The 19,871-nt window shown below is 56.1% G+C and overlaps 1 protein-coding gene across 2 annotated transcripts; it reads left to right on the forward strand.

Moving 5' to 3' along the window:
• Positions 1–69: 69 nt before the first annotated feature.
• NUP88 (nucleoporin 88) lies at positions 70–19,768 on the forward strand. Of its 2 annotated transcripts, XM_036078328.2 has the most exons (17): positions 70–400; positions 2,451–2,620; positions 3,570–3,695; positions 6,664–6,750; positions 7,767–7,943; positions 9,930–10,116; positions 10,323–10,470; positions 13,457–13,555; positions 15,889–15,979; positions 17,388–17,489; positions 17,949–18,107; positions 18,309–18,434; positions 18,510–18,575; positions 18,698–18,778; positions 18,960–19,086; positions 19,174–19,292; positions 19,556–19,768. In XM_036078328.2, the coding sequence occupies exons 1-17, from the start codon at positions 113–115 to the stop codon at positions 19,617–19,619; spliced, it is 2,217 nt and encodes a 738-aa protein (XP_035934221.2). In that variant the 5' UTR covers positions 70–112; the 3' UTR covers positions 19,620–19,768. The 2 variants fall into 2 exon arrangements, with proteins under 2 accessions (XP_035934221.2, XP_077923890.1); XM_078067764.1 differs by lacking the exon at positions 17,388–17,489.
• The last annotated feature ends 103 nt before the right edge of the window (positions 19,769–19,871 follow it).

Below are 19,871 nucleotides of genomic sequence, written 5' to 3' on the forward strand. Positions count from 1 at the left end.
TGCTTCCGGGCTGCCCGCTCGCTGATTGGCCGGAGCGCGGCCGGCCGGCCGCGGATTGGCTGCGCTCAGCGGCGCGCGGAGTCCCTGGGGCGACGCGCGCAGTGGGGGCAAGATGGCGGCCGCCGAAAGCCCCGCGGCCGACGCGGAGCCGTGGCAGTCCTGGCTTCCCAACCACGTCGTGTTCCTGCGGCTCCGCGAGGGGCTGAAGAACCAGAGCCCGGCCGAAGCCGAGAAGCCGGCGTCTTCGTCGCCGCCCTCGTCGCCGCCGCTGACGAGGAACCTGGTCTTGGGCCTGGGCGGAGAGCTCTTCCTGTGGGACGGCGACGGCAGCTCCTTCCTGGTGGTCCGCCTGCGGGGCCTCGGCGGCGCGGGCGAGGAGCCCTCCCTGTCCCAGTACCAGGTGCGGCCGGGGCTGGCTTCCCGCGCATCCCGGCGGCCGGGCGTGCTGGGCGGGTGGGCGGCGCAGGCGGAAGCGCTCGTCCCCGCGGCGCGGCCGGTTCTCTCCGCGCCTCTCTCGTCTTCGTTCCGCCTCGGCGTGGCCACTTCGGCAGCCTCTTTCCCGGCTTTCGTTCCCTCGGCGGAGGTTTGCCGACCCCGCCACGCTCTCGGGGTGTTTGGGTTCTTGGGGCCCGGGAGGAGGGGCAGGGCCGGCGGCGCGGGTGCTCCGAGGGAAGACAGCAGGTGGGCGGAGGGAGGGCGAGTGGGCTGGTTCTAGGAACCCGCTTGGCGGCGGCGCACCCCGGGTCCCGGGGTAGTCCTTTGTCCTGGGGCTGCTGTGAGCGGAGTCGGGACAGGCTTGAAAGCGGCCGGTTTCGAGTCTTGTGCCTGAGCGGGCGGAGAATCCCCGGTGCTCCTCTCTCGTCCCTCCTAGAAGGTGGGCCCGTTCCCAGAGCTGGAAGGCAGCTTTGCTTGGGTTTGCTTAGCCGACAGCACGGGAAAGCGGGTGTAGACAGCGTTCCAGACCTGTGGTCAGACGCTGCCCGAGGGAAACGTTTAGTTGTAGTAAACGGATTCTGGCTTTTTTCAAGATTAAAAAAAATTAAAACCGGGATACCTGTTGCGACGCATGCCTCGTGCTGTGAGCCCCCGTGATTCTTGTCGATGAGAAATGGTGGGATTTTAGCAGGGTGCTCGCTGTGTTTGTGCGGTCTGGGACGCAGTCACGCGTGGACAGTCTGCTTTCTCACAAGCACTCGGTTGGCATCGGCGATGAGACGGGCTTCCAGACTCCGGCGCGAGCGGGAGAGATCTCGTGTTCAGACCGGCCTTGTTTAAGGTGATAAAGGCTGAGCGTGGGTCTCCCGACGGGAGGATAAGTGATACGTCGGCAGTCTCCTGGTCTGTGAGTGAAAGTAAAGGACAGAAAACGGGAGTGTGAGGTGGGCAGCAGAGAAGCCGCAGAACGTGACCGGCAGAAGGAGTGCGTTGTGAGGGCGGTGACGCTGAGACAAGCAGCTCCTCGAAGCCCCGAGAATGCCGCGGGGGCCAGCGGTGTTTTACCAGCCGCCGGAGCCCTTGAGGCTGTTCTCTGTCCCGCTGGACTGTTTCTGACGTAGCACAGCAGCTGCCGTTCGTGGACACTGCTGAGTTCAGTGCTCGCGTCACTGGAACACGTCAGGGACAGCAGTAGACCCTGTTCTGTGCCGAGGGTAAGTGAGGAGGACACAGGTCTCAAGAACTCAGCCGTGCGGGATGGGACAAGAGTCAACTGAAGGGATGACTAGAATGCAGGGTGACAAGAACTATGACGGAATTACCCAGAGCACAGAGAAGATGCACGTACCCCTGGCCGGGAGATCGGGGTGATGTCGCAGGAGGTCTCCTGCACCGTGACAGCCAGCCACCAAAGGAGAAGGGAGCTGTCGAGACACACACAGGCAGACAGAGCGTGGTGGCTTCGCGGACACGGGCTGACCTGATGGGGTGTAGAGACTGTCGGGCAGGCTGGAGTTCGGTCACAAAAAGGGACATTATGTGTAATGTTTGTTTTTCAAGGTGGGGAAATCTGGTGCATTCTATGTTACATGCTAATCTCAGCGGTTAAAAAATTTCCCGTCAGTTCCTAGCCCAGGTGTTAGCACTTACCCAGAATGCTTCATTGCTGTGCAGTTCCCGGCGAGGAAAGCAGCACCTGCCTCAGTTGCTGTACTAAAGTGTACATCGTGATGGGCGCCTGGGGGGCTCGGGCAGTGAGGCGTCTGCCTTCGGCTCAGGTCATGATCCCGGGGTCCTGGGATCGAGCCCCGTGTCGGGCTCCCTGCTCGGTGGGAAGCTTGCTTCTCCCTCTGCCTCTGCCGCTCCCCTGCTCATGCTCCCTCTCTCTGTCAAGTAAATAAAGAGAATCTTAAAAAAAAAAAGAAAACTGTACCATGACGGTTGTGCTTTCAAGTACCTCGCATACATTTTTACTGTGAAATGAACTATTTTAACCAGTTTGCTTTATTTTCCAGAGATTGCTGTGCATAAATCCGCCCCTGTTTGAAATCTATCAAGTCCTGTTAAGTCCAACACAGCATCATATAGCACTTATAGGAGTAAAAGGACTTACAGTATTTGAACTACCTAAAAGATGGGGGAAGAATTCTGAATTTGAAGGTGGAAAATCAACAGTGAACTGTAGGTAAGTTGTATTTCCATTTATCATTTGTCTAGTTTGTAATACATGCGGACAGTTGTTCAGGCGCCGTGGTGGTTCGTAGCTACATTTTCTGTGCTGCCGATCCAACACCACATGCTCTCGGCTTCCTGCTGTCGTGTTTGTGCGATCCTGCATTTCTTCTGCCGGACTGATCACAGCTGTCTCACTGGAGTTCGGCTCCTTCATGTGGGCAGAAATAAGATAACTTTTGAAAAGCAGTTACTATATATGTGTAAGGGGTTTAAGTTTAACTAAGTTTAATTTTTGTATCTTTTTCAATGATCCGGAAATGCGAGAGTCTGAAAGATCTGTTGAAAAGAATGTAAGATAGAAACCACCTTTAGCTCCCCAGCGTTCCCTGAAAATGTTCCCTCTCTAAAATCTGTTTCCCCGGGGCGCCTGGGTGGCTCAGTTGGTTAGGCGACTGCCTTCGGCCCAGGTCATGATCCTGGAGTCCCGGGATCGAGTCCCACATCAGGCTCCCTGCTCAGCGGGGGGTCTGCTTCTCCCTCTGACCCTCTTCCCTCTCGTGCTCTCTGTCTCTCATTCTCTCTCTCTCAAATAAATAAATAAAATCTTAAAAAAAATAAAAAAATAAAAAAATAAAATCTGTTTCCCCATTTCCACAATTGGATCAATCACGTTTACCCTGTAGTTCTCTTACCAGGCCAGTAAAGGGATCAAATCGGTTAGTGTATCTCAAGTTACCTGTAACAGGATGGTCTAAAATACACTGATTTAGAGAACGGTTCTGTTTTGATCCTCCCTTGCATTGGCTGAATAGATGCTTTGACTGCTCTTCTCAGCAAGATTTGAGAGAAAGAAATATGAAGGAAGGAAGAGCAGAGAGTGTTAAAATAGGTTTTCCTGTAGAAGACCTTTGGTCCACATTCTACAGAATGTTTTGGAAAAACTGTTGTCTTTATTGTAGTACCACTCCCGTCGCTGAGAGATTTTTCACCAGTTCTACATCTCTGACGCTGAAGCACGCCGCTTGGTACCCCGGTGAGCTGCTGGACCCGCACATCGTGCTGCTGACGTCAGACAACGTGATGAGGTGCAGTGTCTCAGTCTCCGTAGCTTCGCGAGGGGTCGGCTGTGGCGCCGTCGGGTGGGTCACCGGCCGTCACGCTGCCTGGTCTCGGCTGCTGGAGGCACTCGGGCCCAGCGGGCTGTCTGACGGCCCTCACTTAGTGGCCTTAGTTACTGCTCGCCGCCCAGCCAGGCCTCTGCCTCCAGTCTCTCCTTCACTAACCCTCCCGAGAGAGCCCCTCTCAGCCTGTTGCTCTGCTGGAGGCGATGCCCCGGGGGGAGAAGGGAGCATCACTGGGAGTTGAGAGAGATGAACTCTTGCCCCAGCGCGCCACTTCTGTCTTGGAGATCTTAAACTTGAGGGGAGCGTCAGTTCTAATTTTGTAAAATGAACCGGTTTGATCTGACAGGTTTTGAACTCTGTGATTAAAGGCCCTAATCCTACAGAGATTTCTGTAATATTATCAGTTAATTTTTTGGGTCTAACTTAGGTAAAACACGGAAGGGGGGTGGGGACTCAGCTGAGGAGCAGATAGTCTTATTTTTCCTAATCACGGCTTTTAACCCTGCTCTGCCAGCTCTTCCTTCCCTGCTGAGGGCTTGACCCCTTACTGGCCTCTGACACAGATCTCATCGCTCTCTGGTTACCTTCAGTTATTAAACTTGGTGTGTCCAGTTTAAAGCTGCGATGTCCAGTCCATACCCGCTCTGGGTCCCAGCCCGTCGCACAGGCCAGACGCTGGGGGAGGGGACGCTTGTGGGGAGGGCCTGACCTGCTCTGGCTTTTGTTTCTGTCCCGGCACCTTGAGGTGGGGTGACGTGTAGGGACGGGGCTGCCTCCTGCTTCCTCGGGGTCTCAGTCCTTGGGAGCGAGGGGAGCTGAGGCTGACTGGCTGTCAGGGGGTGGACCTGACCCTGCTCCCGGTGTCATCTGGTCCCATCGGCTGCTGGTGGCCGCCGTTGACACGGTACCTCGGCACAGACGGTGTGTGTTTCCCCAGGGGCCCCCAGTCACTGAGGAGCTCTGTCGCCCACCGGTCTGTCCGCGGTCAGGCCCGCGTTCTCCCTCGGGGTGGACGATCCTCGCACTCGCGATGGAGCCATTGCTGTCTTTTCTGTGGTGTGGTGGTGACCGCCACGGTCCTCTGCTCTGCCCTGCAAGGGCCACGCGGACCTGGGCATCGGTACCACAGTCCTCTCTCATGCTGTTCCAGCCCACTTCCTGTGGAAATTTCCGTAAGAGCGGTGGATACCACGTAGCATTCACAAGCCCCCAACCCCAGGGTGTGACCTGTCCAGTTCACTCGGGGGTCCCTTACTTGGGGGCCTGCAGTTTCCTGCAGCACAGCTGGATTCAGCTGGGACATGAGACACCCATCTCCCCTCATTACAGGCACCTCTAAATCCGGCAAGTATCTCCTCCCCACCCATTTGGCTTTGGAGTTGGGACTAAAGAAGGGAGGGGACACCCTCCCGCCACAGAGGTTATAGTGTATATGGAAGGACTCCTGACGCTCCCTCTCCTGGTCTGTGTTTGTTTCTTTATTTTTTTAAAGATTTTATTTATTGGAGAGACAGCGAGCGAGAGAGCATAAGCAGGGGGAGTGGGAGAGGGAGAAGCAGGCTCCCTGCTGAGCAGGGAGCCCAGTGTGGGGCTCGATCCCAGGACCCTGGGGTCATGACCTGAGCTGAAGGCAGACGCTTAACGACTGAGCCACCCAGGCGCCCCTCCCCTGGTCTTCCTTTCATATGTGCTGAGGAACGGGGTGGTGGGAAAGGGCGCAGGCCAAGATCTTCCTCGAGTTATGCCTAAAAGGAGGTATTTAGTCTCAACTGTTGAAGGTTGTTCTTTTTTAAATATGGGGTACTTGGGGCCCTGGGTGGCTCAGCTGAGCATCTGACTCTTGATTTCGGCTCAGGTCGTGATCTCAGGGTCATGAGATCAAGCCCCATGTCAGGCTCTGTGCTCAGTGCAGAGTCTACTTGAGATTCGTTCTCTTCCTCTCTGTGTCCCTTCCTCCTACTCTCTAAAGAAATAAAAAATAAAAATAAATATGGGGTAGTTATTGTTTCTTCTAAGCTTTGGACCCTGTTGACAGTTTCTGGGCATCAAGATCTCCCTACCCACCCAGTGCACCCGCTCTTCCTTTCACCCCCCCACTATAGTGCGTCCTGTCCAGCATTTATGTGCGTTTTGAAGTCAGTGCTGCTTAGAAGCGGCGGAAGACCACGGTGCGTGTGTTCAGTTGGATCACATTTTCATTAAAAAGATCTATTAAATGGCATTTTACTGGTAATGGAACTAATGAAGTTTAAAGTGTCTTAGGGCGGTCAGACAAAGTGATTAACTTGATGAGGGCTTTATAAGCGATGTTGGATTGCTAATAATATTTTTGGCCTTTTAAAAGTTCTCCTTTTAACTATAGCCACGTGCCGTGAAATTTTGTTAAGTTAAAATGATGGTAAAAAAAAAAATTCCCGTTTTATACTTCCCCCTTGGGAAAGTAGGGATGACGTGATGTTGCGTCTTTGTGTAACAACAGTGTGTGCAGACTGGGGGCTAAACGTCCCTCTCCATGCGGCCTGTGGGTGTACAGAGGGCAGTGGGCTCCTCTCCGAGGAGGTTTGTGTGTGACGGGCGGAGACAGGTGGTACCGGGGAGCTGGCCCACTCAGGCCGGTCGGGCGGCGTCCGGATGGCGCTAGCGTGCGCGGGGGCTCAGGAGGGGAGAGACGGGGGTGCGCAGTGTGCAGGGGGCCAGGAGGCACTTTGGTAACGGTGCACGGTATTTCTGGAGGTCCCACGGACACCCTGCTCTTACGTTGTGAAAGAACAGACGAAGTACGCTGCTCTGTCAGGAAGAGCAGGCTCTGTGGCAAAGAAATGGTTGTGAGACGGGCAGGAAAATGCTGAAGCAGTGATTAGATGGAGGGGAAGGGCGGTTCTGAAATGAAAGAATTCTAAGCGCGGGTCTCTCCTCCTTTGCTCGCTAGGATTTACTCTCTGCGAGAGCCTCAGACCCCCGCCAGGGTCATTGTGCTTTCCGAAGCCGAAGAGGAAAGCCTGATACTCAATAAAGGGTAAGTGGTTCTTCGTGTTCTGAAATGTTTTTTTCCGGTAGTTTATTGGGATTACAAATGCAGCTTTAACAGAGATTGCACGGTTTTTCCATCGCTGACCGGCATGCTTTTGGTGGTGTGAGCACACAGCCGTATTTATTAACCTTGCAGGGAACTGGAATCTTTCTCGATGACAGTTATACTAAACTTTAAAATACAAAGACATGTGTCATCACTTGTTTTTTGTAATTACAAAGGTAACGTGTATTTATTGTAGAACACGGGGAATACCTACAGAAAAATATTAAGAAGAAAATGAAATGCTTTGTGATCTCCCCATAGCAGCCAGAGGGACGCCTGGGGCATAAAGCTGGTGGCTCTGCGTCCCTGCTGCCCCATGGCACTGATTGCCCGCAGGCGGCCCCTCTCCTGCCCTGGCCCTGGGCTCAGCCACCCCGGCTTCCTCGCCCTTCGTTCTCAGCACCGCCCCTGCCCGCGGGGAGCCTCTCTGCCTGTGCTTTGCCGTGTGACCACAGACCTACTCCCGTCGGTGCTTCGGGTCTGTGCTCAGATCTCGCCCGTCAGAGTCCCTCCCAGGCCGCTCGGGCCGAAGGATCGCTCAGGGCCGCCTACACGCTTCCCTTCCCGTGCTGACATCTGCTGCCGCCACGTCCTGTGCTCCTGTCTGGTCTTGTCGCTCTCACGAGGGCAGGGCTGTCAGGTTCACGGATGTGTTTCCAGAACGTGCGGCAGCGCCTGCTCAGGGCAGGTGTTTCGTGGACGCTCGTGGAAGGAACGGCTCCCACACTCAGAGCTGGTCTTCCCGCTGTCTTCCTCTTGGGTTCGTGCGTGTCTCTGTGCGGGGTTTTATCGCGCGTCTGTGGGTTTGAGCTGCTGAAGATGGAAGCCGCGCTGTAGGGTTTGACGCTTCTGTCGTGTAGGTGTGACTTTTTTTCTCCGCTGAATGCAGATTCCATCCCCACTTCCCGCTATTGGACATTTTATTTTCAACAGGCTGGTTTTCAATGTCTTTTCAGGAGGGCGTATACCGCGTCTCTGGGGGAGACAGCAGTTGCGTTTGACTTCGGGCCGTTGTCCGCGGTCCCGAAGAGCATGTTCGGGCAGAAAGGCCAAGGGGAGGTCGCGGCACAGCCACTGTACATCCTATATGAGAACGGGGAGACCTTCCTCACCCACGTCAGCCTGGCGCACAGGTGAGTGCGGGGCGCACCTGCCGCCAGGGGACGCGGGGTCCCTGCAGTGCTTGGTTGACGTGGTACCGATCCTTCGGCCTGTGACTTCCTCCCCGTCGACCAGACAGTCGGTGCATCGCACGTGAATGAGGCACCACGGGGAAGGGCAGACAGGGTAGTCTGGGGTCAGACGTCCCAGTTGTGGGGCGAAGAGACACGTGCCCAAACCACGTTAGTGGCACAGAGACAGCGAGCGCTCAGAGGAGGGAGAGACGGATCGCAGCGAAGGAGGTAGGGACATTTTCGTGGAGAGGGACGCGTGTCTAATGCGGGATCGCCGAGGGCCGGGGAAGGGCACGTCAGGTGGGTGCACGTGTCACTCGTGGCTCAGCGATGAGACGTTTGTGGCAGGAGCAGGGTTTCAGGTACAGGGCACCGGGTGATGGAGCTAGAAGGGGCTGCCCAGGGACAACGTGGTGGAGTTCTACACCCGGTTAGGGAACACGGGGTCTTTTCTGTAGGAGTAGGGCCGTGGGAAGCCGGTGATGGCTTCCAAGCAGAACGGTGAGATGGTTGGTAAGGGACGCACGGGGGCAGAGACGTTTGAAGTCGCCGCGCCGCACATTGGCTGACCAGCTGCGGCCTCAGACAATATCCGTCGCCTCCCATCCTAGTAAGCAGAGTCGCCTTCCTGTGGGTCCTGGTCGTCCATGCTTCCAGAACTTTCCAGAGCTGCTCCTTAGCTTGGAGTGTTCACAGTTCCCTCCCAGAATATGCCCTTTCTCATTGCTCGTATTTATTTTTGGTACCTTTTTTACCTCAATTCTTTTTTTCTTTTTTTTTTTTTTAATTTATTTAGGGGCGCCTGGGTGGCTCAGTCAGTGAAGTGTCTGCCTTCAGCTCCGGTCATGATCCCGGGGTCCTGGGATTGAGCCCCACATCGGGCTCCCTGCTCAGTGGGGAGCTGCTTCTCCCTCTGCCTCTGCCCCTGCTCGTGTTCCCTCTCTTTCTCTGTCTCAAATAAATAAATCTTAAGGAAAAAAATTTTATTTATTTTAGAGAGGGGGAGAGCACAAGCGGGAGAGGCAGGGGACATTCTCAAGCTGACAGCGCTCAGTGCGGAGAGCCCCATGTGGGGCTCAATCTCACAACCTGCGCAGAAATCAAGAGTCGGATGCTCACCCGACCGAGCACCCAGGCGCCCCTTACCTCAGTGTCTTTGTCCCTGTGTTCCTCTTGCGCTGAAATCCCTGCGTTGTCACACTCAGCACACGTATGGTAATTCTGCCTACACGTCTGCTTCCCCAGCTGGACGTCTGTCCCTTGGGCCGCCCCCCAGCACTCAGTAACTGTGTCTCCACGTGGACACTGGGTCTGAAGCCCTGAAGAGACCATGCAGGGCCTAGTCAGTAGTTAGAAGCAGGCGTGGTTGAGTATGCTCTCGTGTGCATGCAGAGTGGGGCGGGGGCTTGGGACAGAACCCGGGGGGGCGCCGGTCTTCAAGGGACAGAAGTTGGAGAAGGCCCGAGAGGTGTGCTCGGAGGGACGGGGAGCGGGGCAGACGGTGCGGGTGATGAGGTGCAGCCACGGGGCAGCTGGGCGGCCGTGGGTTTAGCAGCGAGGGTCTCCCTGGGGGCTGTCGTCACTGCGTAGCTTAGAGATGTGACAAGGGAAGCACCGGTTCTGGGGCCCGGTTTCTCAGCCTCCGCACTGGTGATGTTTGAGCTGAACAGTGGGGAGCGTTCAGCACCCTCCGCCCCAGCACACCAGTAAGCGCCCGCGTCACCCCCATGGCGACAACCAAAAATGTCTTCAGACGTTGTCCGTGTCTTCTTGGGTGCAGCCTTCTCTGCAGTCGCGAAGCACCGGGGGTGAGAGTCGAGCGGGAGAGAGCGGAGACCTCGGGGCCGCCCAGCGCCACGTTCACGGCCGGGGTGGGCCGGGGTGGGCCCGCCGCAGGAACGCGCGGTCTGAGCCGCCCGCCCGCGTGTGTCACTGTTCCCGCAGCCCCGGGAGTGTCGGGAAGCTGCTGGGCCCGTTGCCCATGCACCCCGCGGCGGAAGACAACTACGGCTACGACGCGTGCGCCATCCTCTGCCTGCCCTGCGTCCCCAACATCCTGGTGATCGCCACCGAGTCGGGAGTGCTGTATCACTGCGTCGTGCTGGAAGGGGACGAGGAGGACGACCAGACGGTGAGTCGGGTGCGGGCACTGACAGCGGGAGGGGCTCCCTGTCACCGCCCGTCCCGAGGTGCGGCCCCTAAATGGGCCCTTCGGAGCCTGGTTCGCATCTGCCGGACACAAGAGAGGCTGTTTTGTCCCCTCGTCAGGACACGAGGGCAGGGGTCCTGTCGGGTGGATGAACGCGAACGGCTGAGACACCGCTGCTTCTTTCACAGTCGGAGAAGTCCTGGGCCTCCAGGGCCGACTTCGTCCCCTCCCTGTACGTGTTCGAGTGCGTGGAGCTGGAGCTCGGCCTGACGCTCGCCGCCGGGGACGACGACCCCTTCGATTCTGACTTTTCTTGTCCAATCAAACTGCACAGAGGTAACGTGGGCAGCGCCCTTACTTCCAGCCCGACCTGCTAGTACGGGGACGGTGCCGGGCCGCTCCCGGCCGTGGTTTTGTGGTTCCAGCTGCGGGAAGGCTGACTGAGCCCCGAGCGCCTTCCGGGCTCCATGCGCCACTCAGGGGCCGGGAGGGGCTGAGCCGCTTTCCCAGGTGTCCGGATAGTCTGCCGTCTGGATCCGCCCAGATCGAGAGTGGGGAATTTTTCCCGGTCTAGTCGAAAGCTGATTTCATGATTCAAATACTTAAACGTATACAAACTTTAATAAACCTTAAAAGGAATTTTAAAATTTAAATTGTAAGACGCTGCTGTGAAGATTCAGGTCTTCACTTTCGAACACATTATAGTCTCTTGTTACTCCCAGACCCGGTTTGAAAGCTGTCCTTTTTCTCTTTTTCTCTTTTAATTTACCTGGGTTGGTACCAGATCTTTCCGGCAGCTTCTCTGTGTTTGTCTGGGGAGCTTCTGGGTAGACTGCTGTGCCCCTGGAAGCCGGTGCTGTGGTGATGCCGAGCGGCTGAGTGGAAGGGGCCTGGCTCCGGCTGGGTTTGGGGCACAGTTCTGACATGAGTGGGCGTTCGGTCAACCCCTCTGGGCTCCGTTTTCTCATCTGAAAACGGTCGGGGTGACATCAGATGACCTGGGAGGCCTTCTGACACAAGCCCCTGCGATCCCACTGTCCTTCCACCGCTTCTCGGAGTCTCCTCCAGGTTTCTGGGCCCCGTGCAGAGACAGGAGCTCCTCTGCTCACCGGCCCTGGAGCCAGCCCACGGGATCGGGTTCAGATCTGTAGAGAGGACAGCAGACGTTCGGGGCTCGTGGTTCTCGTGCGGTAGGCCAGCATGGGGAGTCACTGAGCACGTCTGATTAGACAGTCCAAGCGGTAGGGGTCACAACTTAGCAATGACGACACCGGGACCCGGTGAGGTAAGGGACACACGCTGCTTGGTTTCCTTATAAAGAGAATAGGTCTTTGGGAAATCTTTTTTTTTTTTTTTTAAGATTTTATTTATTTATTTGATAGACACAGCGAAAGAGGGAACACAAGCAGGGGGGGTGGGAGAGGGAGAAGCAGGCTTCCCGCTGAGCAGGGAGCCCGATGAGGGGCTCGACCCCAGGACCCTGAGATCATGACCTGAGCCGAAGGCAGACGCTTAACCACTGAGCCACCCAGGTGCCCCGTCTTTGGGAAATCTTAAATGGAGGCATTCTTTTCTTGTTTTTTCCAACGAGAGTTAATATTTCGTATGTGAAACTAGTAAATTTTTGACTCGTTCATATTTGTACTTAGGGCACATTGCAGTCACTGAAACGTACCCAGATTTTTAATGACATGAGTGGCCACCGAATAGCAGGGTGTCTAAAGATTCCTACGTCAGTTACGAATGTTGCCTCTTTTGTAACAGATTTCTGGTTCTTTCCCAATACTGAGATTTTTCTTTTGACTTCAGCGCAGACACATTTTGAAAAGCCGTTGGAAACAGTAGACCTAATGAGATGATTTGAGCCTGAGATAAAGTCTCCAGTTTGGCCAGATGAAAAGAAACTTTTTAATATTTTATTGTTCAGGGAGAGGACTGCCATACACCAGGATTTTTAAAACTTTGTACTACTATAATGTTATTTTCAGGGGGTAGTTATGCAGAACCCCAACATATAAAACAGGAAAAAATGTTAACATTCACTTCACAACATTTACTTACTGTGAAGTCAACAGTAAGAAAGGCTGTTAGGAGGAAATTTTCATCTGGGGCTTATGGATGACAGTTGCATCTTTTTTTCTTTTCTTTTTTTTAAAGTAGGGTCCACACCCAAAGTGGGGCTTGAACTCATGACCCCGAGATCAAGAGTCACGTGCCCCACAGACTGAGCCAACCCCTCAACAGTTGCATCTTAAATCAGCTTTAGCATGTAAATTATTTCTGTATCTTGTTTTAGTTGTTTAATGTTTTGAAAGTACTGAGTCACAGCGATAAATATTCATAAATATTCAGGAACTCATCTTTTAGTCTCAGGTAGTCTCACTGGTACTAGGGCTCAAAAGAAGTATAGAAGATTTCATCTAAATTACGTAACGATTCTTCATGTTTCTTAGTATAACTATAAAGGATCCTCTGGGTTCCTGGGTGGCTCAGTCAGGTGCCCTACTCTTGATTTCAGCTGAGGTCATGATCTCAGTGTCGTGAGACTGAGCCCCACGTGAGGCTCCATGCTCAGCGCAGAGCCTGCTGGAGGTTCTCTCCCCCTCACACCTCTCTCTCGCATGTATGCGTGCGTGCTCTCTAGAATAAATCTTTTTAAAAATTAAGTAAATATAAAGGATTGTCAAACAAGAATTATATCCAAATATTTATTTATTTATTTATTTATTTATTTATTTGGGGCGCCCGGCTGGCTCAATTGGAAGAGCATGTGACTCCTGATGTCAGGGACATAAGTTCAAGCCCCATGGTGGGAGTAATCTTACTTGAGGAATTAAAAAAAAAAGGATTAAAACTTAAACGTAAAACCATCCGTGAGTCAACATTATTGAGAAGTGACACCCCACGCCTGTGTGGACGCGCGGTGTTGGGACTGCTGAGTCCGCGGTCGTCCTGGCGGGCTGTGACTTACGCACTTGCTTGAGTAGGTTCGCGGAGTGACGCGTATGTTTCTGCAGAGCTGCCCCGTTTTGCGTTGAAGGACTGCAAGTAAACGCCCAGAGGTGGACAAGTATATGTTTTGGTGAACTCTTCTGTTGAGAAATATTGGGGTTGTGTTTATTACTTTTAAAAATATTTAAAATATATTTGAAAATTGAATTCAGGTGTTAAAAGTTTTAAAAGCCCGGACACGGTAGCACAGTGTGAAGGACGTGCAGACCGTCTGTCTGTCACTTCTGTCCACACGCGTGTTTGCGGGCTTCTGGGGTGAATGTCCGTGTTCTAACGACTGCCGTTGTATCGTTCATGGTTCCGTTTGCAGATCCCAAGTGTCCCTCCAGATACCACTGTACTCACGAGGCCGGTGTGCACAGTGTTGGGCTCACTTGGATTCATAAACTTCACAAGTTTCTTGGGTCAGGTGAGTTTTTTGTACTTTTCAGTATGTTTCACAGATTCTATCAAAAAGTCGTTTAGAATTGGGGCGCCTGGGTGGCTCAGTCCATTGAGAGTCCGACTCTTGATTTCGGCTCAGGAAATCTCCGCTGAATGTCCAGTTTGGTTGTTTACAAGCTCTGCCTTCCACACTTTCCCCTTAAGATCTGAAGCACAAGCACATTGCTCTTGCCACTTGGGTTCAACATTGTTGTCGAGCTGCAGACAAGGAAACTAGCCAAGAAAATGAAATAAAAGGCTTCAAGATTAGAAAGGAAGAACTAAACCCCTCTTCTGACAACATGAGCTTTTATACAGTAAATCATAGGGGACCCGTTACAAAAGCGTTTGTACTAATAAAGGTTTCAGAGAGCTTGCACGATACAAGAGCAGTGTGCAAACATCTGTTCTGTTTCTGTGCACTAGTAGTGAATAAGCCAAAAGAAAAATAACACAGTCCCATTTGTAAAAGCTTCAAAAGAAAATGCTTAAGGATAAATTTAATAAAAGTGTAAAACATAGGCTTAAAGTTACAAAATATTACTGAAAGAAATAAGAAGCCTAAATAAATAAAAAACGCCCCATGTTCATGCATCAGAAAACTTAATATTGTTAAATGGCAATAATCGCTAAGTCGATGTGCAGACCCAATGCCCTGTCAGAATTTGCAGAAATTGACAAGCTGAGCCTAAAGTTCATTTGGAATTCCAAGGCCCTAGATTAGCCAAAACAGTCTTGAAAAACAAGAACAAAGTTGGAGGACCCACACTTGCCGATTTCAGAACTTCTTACAAAAGGTACGGTACCGCAGACGGCGTGATGCTGACATAAGGAGATTCGCATAGGTTGATGGAACGGGGTGGAGAGTCCAGTTGGTTTCCACAAAGGCGCCAACAGAGATCAGCGCGGGGAGAGCAGTCTTTTTGACCAGTGGCGCTGGGACACGTGTGCGTGCACCTGCGACAGGACGGAATTGGACCCCTTCTTCACACCGTAACGGATCGCAGAACTAAAACTATAGACCTCTCAGAAGCAAACACTGTTACGGAAGTGAAAAGACAATCCCCAGGATGGGAGTAAGTGCAAATCCCTGTCTGGAAACGGACTTGTAGCTAGAATACGAAAGGGGCCTGTAGAAATGAGCAACATGAAGGCAAGAGCCCAATTCAAAACAGGACAAAGGGTCTGAGTAGACCTTCTTCCTCAGATGAGGTGCAGACGGCCAGTAGGCGCCTGAGAACACGTCCCATGTCAGCAGTCCTGGAAGTGAGACGCCACGTGACCGCTGGGTGCGACTTCACGCCCGTCAGAACCGGTCCTGACGAGGGGGTCAGCACAGGGCTTGCGGACACGTGACGTGGTGCCGCACCGAGGGAAACAGTCTGGCCGTGCCCCAGGCGACCCGCACAGACTTACGGCCTGACCCCAGGTCCGCTGCCCGGTGCACGCGCACGTGTCCACACACAGTAAGCAGGTGTTCACAGCAGTGTCCTCGTGAGAGCCAAACGGCCGTGTGTCTGTCACCGCCGATCGGGCAGCGATCCAGCCATCGGACAGAGTGTCCGCCAACAGTAGGAAGGGATGAGGTGCCGACTCGGGCTGCGGCACAGAGAGCCTCGCCCAGACAGCTATCTGTCGGCCGACTCCGCGCACGTGCAGGAACGGTGTAGGGCAGGCAGGTGCGCCCAGGGGGAAGGCCAGAGGGTGGTGGCGGTGGCCTGGGGCCATTGGCCAAACTCGCATGATCGTTCAGGAGTGTGCGGCTTCCTTTTGGGTAATGAAGTTTTTTTTTTTTTTTTTAATTTTTTATTTGAAAGAGCGAGAGAGCACAAGCAGGGGGAGGGGCAGAGGCAGAGGGAGAAGCAGGCTTCCTGCTGAGCAGGGAGCCCGATGCGGGGCTCGACCCCAGGACCCTGGGATCATGACCTGAGCCGAAGGCAGATGCTTAACGACTGAGCCACCCAGGCGCCCCTCGTGAAAGGATTTTAAAATCTCTGTGGTGGTGGGCGTACAATTTGTGCGGCAAACCCCCTGGAATTACACACTGTACGTGGTGGGTCGTGGGCCGCTGTGAACCACATTCCGGAAAGCTGTTGCAGAACCCGCCAAGGCGGGCGAGGCGTGCGTGAGGCGGCGGCTGCCCGGGAACCACGGCCGAAACACGCCCGCGTTTCCGCAGCTGACCGGGGAAGCCCGCTCTCCCTGCTGGGCCGGGAGCCCTGTGTCGGGAGGGCACGGTCCGAGGCGGGCACTTGGCTGCGTCCGGCTGGTGCCCGGGGCCGCGCGGCGCGCTGACCTGGTGCGCCCCTCCCCCCGCAGACGAGGAAGACAAGGACAGTCTGCAGGAGCTCGGCGCCGAGCAGAAGTGCTTCGTGGAGCACATCCTGTGCACGAAGCCGCTGCCCTGCAGGTAAGGCCGCGTCCCCCCGCACTCGGGTTGCCGCCCAGCCGAACTCACATCGCCCCCCGGCGGACACGACAGCTGACCCGAGGGGCCGTGGGTCAGGCCGCCTGCACACTGTGTGTCCGCCCCCGTTTGCTGCCGTCCCCTCGCGAGCACTTGTCGTTGTGTGTGACCCCGAGCTCACGTCAGGTTTTCAGCGAGGGCTCCCTGGGCCCCCGTCTGCCTGGTTCCCTCTCGGTCGTACGTACTGCAGTTGGGGTTTGTGGTGAGGGCCGTGAGGGCAGAGACCGTGTCTGTGTCACACACTGTCTCGTGCCCCGTTTCTGGCCAAGGGACACATGGTCCGTGGACGTTCAGTGAATGAAGGGAACTACCTAGAACGACTCCCAGCCCTGTACTGGGGTCACTGCATCGCTGTCCTGCCGTCGCGCACACGGGCCCAGGAGGAAGGGTGGGTTCGGGCGGACGGGGGGCGTGCGGGTGTGGGAGCCGGGCCGTGGGGAAGGAGCACGGGAGAGGGCGCACGATGGGGACAGGAGGCCTGAGCGTCTGGAGCCGCCCAACCGCGGGGTGGGGGGAGGTCCTGGGGGCTGACCGCAGAGCAGCGGCGAGCAGGGAGGGGTCCAGACGGGCAGAACAGGCTGGGGCTCTCGGACACGCGCAGGGAAGGCCCTGCTGGGGGCGGGGAGGACGGCGCTGGGTCAGAAAGTGAATGGGGAAAACGGAATAAAGTCCCATTTGTATACGTTTCTCAAACAGGTAGAATTAAACCGTGTCGCTTAGGTGTGAACCCATAGATTTTTAATCGCCAAGCACCAAGTCAGGATGGCGATTTCTTCCCGCAGGGTCGGGGGTGAGGGGAGCTTGTGAGCAGGGGGGTCACCCAGAGGCTGCAGTTTCTGCAGCGTCCTTGCTCCGGGCCTGGTCGCGGTCACAGCTGCTTGCTCCCCAGGTGCAGGCTTCACCCTGAAAACAGGCCTCTTCACTCCCGGACCCCCGCACCGTCTCCCCTCCCAGAAGAGGGGGAAGCCGCCCGGAAGGAGGGTTGTGGTGAAGGGCAGGGGCAGGCGACGCGAGCAGATGGGCCGCCGTCCCTGCCGGGACCCAGTTCCGCCTCCGCCACGGGGCAGGGCAGGGCGGGGGGTGGAGACCGTAGGTGAAGGCCTGCGAGCCGGTGCAGGACGCTGGACGCCGGACGCTCGCCTCCCGTGTGGTCTGAGCGTCTGCGAGCGCTCGCGCTGGGCTGGGCCTGGCGTGCGAGCCGGCAGCCGCTGGTGGCTCCTGTCCCAACGGCCTCCAGGCTGTTAGGCGACCAGGACCCTCAGCAGGGCGGCCTTCCAGTCCCCAGCTCTGCGCTCCTGCAGGGGCGGCGAGTCCCGGCCGAGCATCAGCCCCTGCGGCCCTGTTGTTCCAGGCAGCCGGCGCCCATCCGAGGGTTCTGGATCGTACCCGACATCCTGGGGCCCACGATGGTCTGCGTCACCAGCACCTACGAGTGCCTCATAAGGCCCTTGCTGTAAGTGCCCTCGTGTCCCACACGCTTGACCATCCCGCTGGGAGAATCCCTCTGTCAGAGCAGAGCAGATGCAACATCACACGTGGGAGATGCACAGTTTATTCATGTGACAAAGCTGTCCAGTGCTCGAGACTGTGTGTCACAGACACGGTCTCTGCCCTCACGGACCTCACCAGAGTCCACGATGGATTTGTATTTTGGGGCTGCCTTTGTCAGTTCAACGTCTTTATTGGAAAGATCCCGTCCCGACACGCTGGGACACACGGCAGCGTCGGTAGACTAGGGGGACGGCTTCCCCAAGGTGACCTTCAGGGCAGAGAGCTGCAGTCTCGTCCTCTTACGGGAGACACGCTGTCTAGTTTGTCGTGTTCTCACAGCTCGGCGTGGACGGGGCTCCTGCGGGGCTCGCAGCCGATGAGCCCGCGGTAGACAGCATTGGGTCGCATCTGTGTCTTGCAGGAGCACGGTCCACCCGGCGTCTCCTCCCCTGCTCTGTACCCGAGAAGACGTGGCAGCAGCGGAGTCTCCCCTCCGCATTCTGGCCGAAAGCCCGGATTCTTTCGAAAAGCACATCAGAAGCATTTTGCAACGTAGTGTTGCAAATCCCGCCTTTTTGAAGTATGAGCTTTGGGGCGTCCAGGTTTTACCGGGTTCCCGTCCCTGTGTTCATCACTCCTGTCCGTCCTCTGTCCTCCGCAGTCTCGTCTCCCACGTCCTGCTGTGCTGGGCTGTCAGTGGGTGACGGGGTGGGGGGTGGACAGATGCAGGGAGAGGGGCTGCGGGGCAGACGGGGAGTCACGGCAGACGCTCTACTCCCAGGTCGTCCGACGGAGACGCGGCCCCCGCCCCAGAGGAATGCCTGCAGTTGCTGAGCAGGGCCACGCAGGTGTTCCGCGAGCAGTACATCCTGAAGCAGGACCTGGCCAAGGAGGAGATCCAGCGCAGGTACCCCGGCCCCGCGCCCGCGTGCACCCGCCAGCGGCCCGGCCCGGCTTCTGCTGAGTCTCCGTGTTCCCCCAGGGTCAAGCTGTTGTGTGACCAGAAGAAGAAACAACTGGAAGACCTCAATTACTGCCGCGAGGAGAGGTAAGTGCCGCAGCAAGCGGGGAACACGGCCGCGGCTCCCGCTCAAACACACGGACGCGGAAGCGCGCACTTGGCTCCGCTGTCGGGGTGCAGCCCGAGAGCCCCTTGGTTTCTGCCGTTAGGAAGAGTCTCCGGGAAATGGCGGAGCGCTTGGCCGACAAATACGAGGAAGCCAAGGAGAAACAGGAGGATCTCATGAACAGGTCAGTGGCCGCGAACGTCCGGTCGGAGCGCTTGGGTCCTGAGCGTGTTGGGGCAGGGGTGGGGCGACAGCGCGGGGAGCCCCGGCCCAGCCCGCGGGGGGCGCAGAGCCGGACTCGAGGACCCGGGGCTCTGGCGCGCTCGGTGCCCCCGCGGCCTCCAACGCCCGCCCGCTCGCTCCAGGATGAAGACCGTGCTGCACCGGTTCCACACGCAGCTGCCGGTTCTGTCTGACAGCGAGAGGGACATGAAGAAGGAGCTGCAGCTGATCCCCGAGCAGCTGCGGCACCTGGGCAACGCCATCAAGCAGGTAGGCCGGGGCGCGGGGCGGCGGGCGCCATCCGTCCGAGGGGCGGCGGGAGCGCAGCGAACCGTAGCCCGTGTTCTGACACTCAAGGTCACCATGAAGAAGGACTATCAGCAGCGGAAGATGGAGAAGGTGCTGAGCCCGCAGAAGCCCGCCATCGCGCTCAGCGCCTACCAGCGCAGGTGCATCCAGTCCGTCCTGAAGGAGGAGTAAGTGCCGCCCGCTGCGCCGCCCGCGTTCACGGGTCCCGGGGACCGAGGGGCAGAGGATGGTGGGAGGAGCAAAGATGGGTGTGGCCGACAGGTTCCCCGGGCAGCGAGCTCCGCCGCGCTGCGTGGAAACCTCGCACGGTTCGCTTCAGCGGAGCATTTCCCGCACACTTGAGCGTCACCGCTTAATTCCTTAAGCACGAGCGTTAACGCCTTGTTCGTTCCTTGCGTCCCCGGAACTGAGTGACTTCATGGTCTTACAGGGGCGAACACATAAGAGAGATGGTGAAGCAGATCAATGATATCCGAAACCACGTCAACTTCTGAGTGCACAGGGAGCGGGTCCCGCGGGGCGAAGCAGCGAAGGCTCCGACGGGTGGCCTCACCTACCTTAGGCAGAGGCGCTGTCGGTGAGCTGGGCCCTGGTGATTGGTCTTTCCTACTGGTTTTGTAATTAATAAATGCTTTTATTTAAAGTTGGAATGTACTTTATATTTAAGCTGAAGCTTAGGGTTGTGTTCAGCAAGGAACTAGGATCCTTTCAAACCGTCCCGCGTTTCCGTGCTCAGCCAACACCGT

The sequence above is a fragment of the Halichoerus grypus genome, chromosome 2 (genome assembly GCF_964656455.1).
Source record: "Halichoerus grypus chromosome 2, mHalGry1.hap1.1, whole genome shotgun sequence".
NCBI lineage: Eukaryota > Metazoa > Chordata > Mammalia > Carnivora > Phocidae > Halichoerus > Halichoerus grypus.

Excerpts from the sequence above, each read along its gene's own strand:
- NUP88 (XM_036078328.2), top strand. The coding sequence starts at position 113 with ATGGCGGCCGCCGAAAGCCCCGCGGCCGACGCGGAGCCGTGGCAGTCC. Across the intron at positions 6,751-7,766 it reads AGCCTGATACTCAATAAAGG|GAGGGCGTATACCGCGTCTC; the intron begins GTAAGTGGTTCT and ends ATGTCTTTTCAG. Across the intron at positions 19,087-19,173 it reads TGGGCAACGCCATCAAGCAG|GTCACCATGAAGAAGGACTA; the intron begins GTAGGCCGGGGC and ends CTGACACTCAAG.